We start from the raw sequence: 6,579 nt of genomic DNA, 5'->3' as shown, positions 1-6,579 counted from the left end.
GCCACTTAACGCTGAGGGGAACCGGAATTTCCATAGCCTCTAACAGCCTTCCCTGGGAATAGTCAGGCTGAATGCTCTGAGCCAGGAAACTAACACATTTAACTGCCCTTCACTTGTGCCACCATTGCCCCCTCAGATCCCGGGGTGGGGTTGGGATCTGCTGAAGCAGAAAGCAGCCCCCCACTTTGGATGAGTGATGTTGCCCACTAAGAGGAGGCTGAAAGAACTGGGGCGGGGAAGGTCAATGAGGGAGAAGACAGAGGTGCCAGGTTCAAGGGCTGAGGCCACAGCTGCTAATGCCTTTCCCAGGCCTCTCAGTCCTTCAGCATCACCTGCCCCGACTCCTAATGACCCCACAGGCCTCATCTTGCCCTCACCAACTCATAGGTGGTGGCTGCTTCTCTGGGGAGTCCTCCAGGCTTGCCCCACGCAGGGCTCCGTGCTCTTGGCCCAACAGCTACCCCAGCAGCTGACATCGCCCGGGTACCCAGAGCCATACCTCAAAGGCCAAGAGAGCACCACTGTCATTGAGGCTCCGAAAGGCTTTGCTGTGAGGCTCGTCTTCCAGGAGTTCGACCTGGAGCCGTCTCAGGACTGTGAGCAGGACTCTGTCACAGTGAGCTGGGGTGGAGGTCCTGGAAGGACTCTGGGGAGGGAGCCTCTTGTCCTGGAGCCAGGGGCAGTGGGAGGTGGTCATGCCCTGAATCTCAGAGGATGGATGACAAGCCCAGGTCAGGGAAACAGGCCGGTTTACCTGAGAGGCAAGGGTCTGCCCCAGCACCCTGCCTCCACCAGCAGCCCTGTCCCCGCCCGTGCTGCCATCTTGGCTGCAAAGGGACACATAAATACTGCCAATCCCTAGAATAAAGAGCAAGGACTCACACATCAGTCATTAAAAACACATCATCAGGCATTTGCTGAGTGCCTGCTCTGTCAAGGCAGAAAGTTGGGCATGAATAATAAAAGATTAGTGACCGTTCAAGTTTATCTTAGAGGAGATATCACAAAACTTCTTATGACAAGGGCATTATTCAGAATAAGGACACTTTAAAAACAGTACTACATATTATCTTTTGGTTTAAATTTTATTTATATCAAAATAATACATGCACATAGTTTTGTTTTGTTTTTTTTTAAGAGTATTACAAGGCATATAATGAAAAATAGTGGTCTCCAGTCTACTCCCCACCCAGTTCTACTCCCTGGGACAAATTATTTACAATTCATGTAGCTGTTTTACATGGTATTTATTTTCATATGTGTCAATAACATGCTTTCTCTCTTTTTCCATATCATCTATTAACTTCCCTCTATAGATGACAAGCTTAATCTCTCGCAGATCTACACCACCCACATTTCCCCTCCTGCATCCTCATGGTTTACCTATACTATGATTTTTAATTAAATTTGCAGTCATTATTTACATTACGATGACTTTAAAATATTCACATCTGAGCACGTGGTGTACAATAATTATAATTTCTTCTCCAACTTTTGGGTTTCCCAGGAGTCGATAATTACATAGAGTTCTTTGGAGTTTTATTTGTTCTTGTTCTGACCTTTGGTTTGCTTCATTCTCTCTATAACTAATCTTCCCACACTCTTAGCCGGGAGAGTATATCTCCTCTCAACGTATTCAAGTACAAATCTCAGCCTCTGAGTCCCTCTTTTCATTGGTGACGTCCTGCCTGAAGGCCTCTCGATGACTTATTTCTTCAGTCTAAATTCTTCGCTCTCTCAGCCTTCGCACTTCCTGGGAGTTTTTCTCATTCTGCTGGTTTCCTTTACCTGTCCTGTCTCAGAACTGAATCCCATCATTCTCTTTCCGGATTTACTCCCTCATTTTGAAGGAGCACTTTATCCTCCAGAAAGGGTATGTGGGAGTAAATTTTAAAGGATCTTCTACCACCCTAAGTGTCTTAGTTCTGCCCTCCCAGTTGATGGGTAATTCATCCAGGTTGCCTTCTAGGTTGGAAGTCACTGTCTCTCAGAATTTTGATGATGTTGATTTCTAGCTCTAGTCTGGTTAAATCTGACACCATTATGATTCCTGATCCTTAGTTTTTTTCTCACTGGAGCTTTTGGAGTATTTTCCTGTTACCAGTATTCTGAACTTTCATTATGATGTACCTCGATGTGGATCGTTTTTCACTCATTGCGCTCACTATTCTGTTGTGTTTTCCATCTCTTTATCTTTTTGTTCCACTTTCTGGGAGATTTCCTCATTTTAAATACCAACTTTAATGTTTACATTTTTTTTTAACATCTAAAGACTCTTTCTTATTTTCTAATTATTTTTATAGAGTATTGTTCTTATTTCATAGGCAGTATCTACTCTTTTTTCTCTGATGGGATTATTTTTAAATGTTTCTTCTATTCCCTGTATTATCTCTTCTTCATCCAAGTTCCTCTTTACTCTTTATTTGTTTGGGTGTCTCCTTTTCATTGATCAGTAAAGGGCAGTTTCCAAGAGCAAAATGCTTTCTCCCCAAGAGGTAGGTTTCTTAAATATAGGGCTTAAATTTGTTGATATTCTAAGGAAAAGAACAGTACTGAGATGAGCTCAGCAAGGCATTTAGGGTGATTGAGAAATTTTCTTTATGCTAGCTTCTACCCAGTTAATGTGATCCCAGTGAAATAGGCTGGGTGGAATCTTAAAGGAATTTGATTCTTAGGGAGAACGAGGGAACAAAGAGCTAGCAAGAACCCAGGATGAGGATCAATATGAAAATCAGAAATAAAATGAGCTGAGCAGTGAGCTGTGTGCCCAGAATGAGATTAAGCAGGAAGTGTGGGCCAGGAGAATTCCTTTCAAGACATCCTTCCTCGGTTTGGAGACCCCGCAGGAAAGAATTCGAGCAGGGGCGAGGCAGTCAAAAGGGGATCGAAACAGAAACAACTTGCTTAAAGAACATATAAGTTTAGCAACAATAGCCAGAGTATCCATACTGTGTACACCTGTGTCCTAACGTCCCCACACCTTGTGGCGGCTTCATTAATAGTTCACGGGGAAAGAGGAGGAACACTCCAAAAAAAGGAGAACAAGAAAGGCCAGGAACCCCCAGAGGCTCTGTCTTTGCAGAGGGTCTTATTGCTTCACAGAGGTTGGCCCACAGGAAGTTACTCAGAGAAGTGGAAGGTGATAGGGGTGGAGGAAGCCGGGTGAAAGGGACTTGTGTCTGTACCTTCATTGATTCAAAGCTGTGGCACTGTAGGCACCATCTTGAGCATCAGGAACTCAATGGTCAGCAAAATAGGTGTAATTCCTGCCTTCTTAGAACTTACAATCCAGTGGACTATTGGGGGGAACCCTGGGCTTCCCAAGGAGTTTCTTTTTTTATTAATTTATTTTTTTATAATTATTGCCATATAATATTATATTAGTTTCAGGTACACAAAAGATTGATTCAACATTTATATACCTTACAAAGTGATCACCATAATAAGTCTAGTAAGCATCTGTCACCCTACATAGTTATTATGATGATATTGACTCTAATCCCAAGGAGCTTCTTGAAAGAAGGTAAATATGAGAGGCTTTATGAGGTAATTATAGCAGGCTAAAGAAATATGCTGGGTATCTGGTCATGTCTAGAAGAAACCTGGGAGTCAGTAATGGAATAGGAAGCCACTTGAGCAAAGTTCCACCTAGAACAATGTCTTAGCCCCAGAGGTATGCAGACCTGCTAGATGGGGCTGGAGTCCATGCCCATGACATGACCCTATGGCCATCTGTAGTGCAGATTCACCCCACACCTGCCTGCCCCGCTCCCTTCCCCTTTCAGATTACAGCCAGTGAGATGGGTCCACACCGGTTCTGCGGTCAGCATGGCTCCCCGCTGGGCAACCCTCCAGGTCAGAGGGAGTTTGTGTCCTCAGGGAGCAGTTTGCAGCTGACCTTCTGTGCACCTGCCTCCTCTGAAAATAAGACCACCCTCCTCCACAAGGGCTTCCTGGCCCTCTACCAAGCTGTAAGTAAGTGTCCTCTACCGGCCCCAGATGGTGAGCAGCCCAGTTAAAGGGTAACCATTGCTTAGCTCCAACAATTATTTCCATGCCAGTTTGCTGGCCCAGTTCTTGCAGATCATCTCATTTTTCAAGAGAAGCCAAAAATCCAAATTTTGGCTTCTCTTGAAAAATGAGATGATCTGCAAGAACTGAAATTCTATATTTTCAAATGATAACTCAGAATTTATGAAACATAATGCATGCGCATTATAAAAATTTTCAAAAAAAATATGGGAAAAAGTAAGTCTTCCTCTGATCTCCGGCCCTTAGAACCTGGCTACCTTGTTCTCCATTTCCTATATATTCTTCCAAAGACATTCTATGCCATTCAAATATGAATTGTGTGTATGTGTGTCGCATAACATTCACAATGTTTAAAATTTGGCATTTTTCACTCAGTGATATATCTTAAAGATCATCCAATATACATATGGTTAGCATTGCCCAATTCTTTTTAATGACCATATAATATTCCTTTGATTGATGTGTCATGATGTATTTAATCAGTCTTCCACTGGTAGATATTTTGGTGCCACAAACAGTACTGCTATGGATATCCTTGTATATACATCTTGGAGCACACATATGAGAGTAAGTTCTTAAAAATGGAAATACTAAGTGAAAAAAAAATTGCAGTTTTAATTTTTATATTGCTAAATTTCCCTCCAAAGAAGTTTTGCTAATTTATACTCCCACTAATCATGTATGAAAATGCCTATTTCCCCATACCCTACTCATCACAATTATTTTCAAACCTTTTTAGCATTGACAATCTGATCAGTGAAAAATAATTTAAGTTTGAAAAAATAAATAAATAAAAGACTGTGCAGGTCAAACTAAATATGGCCATGGGCCAGAATCAGTCTTTGGGTTGCCAGTTTGCAATTCCAATCTAAGTTCTAATGACCACTGTTTTCCTGTAGGTATAAACCAGAGTCAGCCCATCAGCCAGGTTAGTAGGGGCTCTGAGACCACACGCACACCTGGAGACAACCCCTTCAAAACCCAGAACCACTGCCAGGAGCCCTATTATCAGACAATGCCCACAGGTGAGTCCTTTTGTGCTGGAGAACTGGCTTCTATCTGCCTGACACCCACCAAGAGGCCTCTGGGCAACTACTCTTTTAGCCTCGACTTCCAATTCTGAGCCTGTTTCTTTGCCTCCCTTCATTTCACTCCTCAGGGATGTTCACCTGCACAGCCCAAGATCCCTGGAAAGAGACACAGGACAGAGAGGAGGTTCCTCACTGTGCGCCTGGTGAGCAGTGACCTATCAGTGCTGTGACTGTGGCCACTTCCCAAACAAGCCTCGGCTGGAGCCTGTGGAGCAGGACACAGCGGGTTAAAGGAAAGCCTTAGAATAGAAAGGAGCAGCTAAAGACAGAAGGGAGGAAGAAGAGGGGAACCAAGAAGGCACAGTAGAGGAGAGACGAGGAGCTTGTTTCTTATTCTTCGAGGATCAAGGGGTAACTAAGAAAGCAAACTCATGAAAGAAATTGATCAGATGGGAAAGTGGAGGAGGGAGAGGAGCCGAGAGTTGAAATAAGAGAAAACCCTCTCTTGGTATGGTATGATTTAAGGATACACAGACAGGCTCTCTTTCCCCAAAACATCTCCCTACCTGGAAGCCACAGGTCCAGAAAGTCCATCATTTTTTAAAGTTTTTTCACTGAGATAAAATTCACGTAACATAAAATTCACCATTTTAAAGTGTAAAAATTCAGTAATTTTTAGTGTATTCACAACGCTATGCAGCCATTACCACTAATTTCGGAACATTTCCATCACCCCAAAAAGAAACCCAGTACCTCCAACTCTCCCCTCCCCCAGCCCCTGGCAACCACTAATCTGCTTTCTGTCTCTATGGATTTGCCTATTCTGGACATTTTATGTCAATGGAATCATACAATATCTGGCCTTTTATGTCTCTTCTTTCATTTAGGATAATGTCTTCAAGTTTTATCCACATTGTAACATGACTGAATAGAATTTCACTATATCCATATTTATCCATTCACTGGTTCATGGACATTTGGGTTATTTCCACTTTTAGCCTTTTTCGGGATAATGCTACTATGAGAATTCATATATGAGTTTCTGTCTGAACACATGTTTTGAGTTCTCTTAGGTATATACCTGAGTGGAATTTTTCACAATGGTTGCACCATTTTAAATTCCCATCGGCAGTATAAAAGGGCTCAAGTCTACCATTTTTGAAACCCATTTTTTTTTTGAGTCAAAGTATTCCCTTTCTAACCCAATCTGAATAAATTTCTCAGATTTTATTCCTGACTCACAGAAAGCTCCAGAGGCAGCCCGAAGTACTGCTTTTGGGGTGGGTTGGAGGGCAAGTGGTAGTGAGAGATGTTAAAAATGAAGAAATGGCACAGAAAACCGAGGCAAGAGGCACTGAAGGCCAACTCTGCTTGCTGCATGATTTTGCTCTGAGTTCCAAGAGTCTAAAAAAGTGGGTTAAATTGGCTGAGGAGGCAGGACAGAGAACATTTCACAGAAGTAGGTCTTTAATAAACATGTCTTAATGCATGCTGATTTTTCACCCTTACCTCTCCT

At 42.7% G+C, this 6,579-nt stretch overlaps 1 protein-coding gene across 4 annotated transcripts in view; it reads left to right on the top strand.

Moving 5' to 3' along the window:
- C1RL (complement C1r subcomponent like) overlaps positions 1-6,579 on the top strand; it is a 10,271-nt gene that overhangs the window by 597 nt on the left and 3,095 nt on the right. Inside the window, exons 2-5 of one of the 4 annotated variants that reach the window (XM_039874234.1) lie at positions 388-616; positions 3,786-3,975; positions 4,932-5,057; positions 5,192-5,266. In XM_039874234.1, the coding sequence (XP_039730168.1) occupies positions 388-616; positions 3,786-3,975; positions 4,932-5,057; positions 5,192-5,266 (620 nt within the window). Of the gene's footprint in view, positions 1-387; positions 617-3,785; positions 3,976-4,931; positions 5,058-5,191; positions 5,267-6,579 lie in introns of those variants that run through there. The other 3 variants (XM_039874237.1, XM_039874235.1, XM_039874236.1) reach the window with 3 other exon arrangements.

Source organism: Pteropus medius, unplaced genomic scaffold (assembly GCF_902729225.1).
Source record: "Pteropus medius unplaced genomic scaffold, Ma_sr-lr_union100, whole genome shotgun sequence".
In the NCBI taxonomy this organism is placed as follows: Eukaryota; Metazoa; Chordata; class Mammalia; order Chiroptera; family Pteropodidae; genus Pteropus; species Pteropus medius.
The sequence above is the reverse complement of the archived record's forward strand: the minus strand, read 5'-3'. Positions and strand labels throughout refer to the sequence as shown.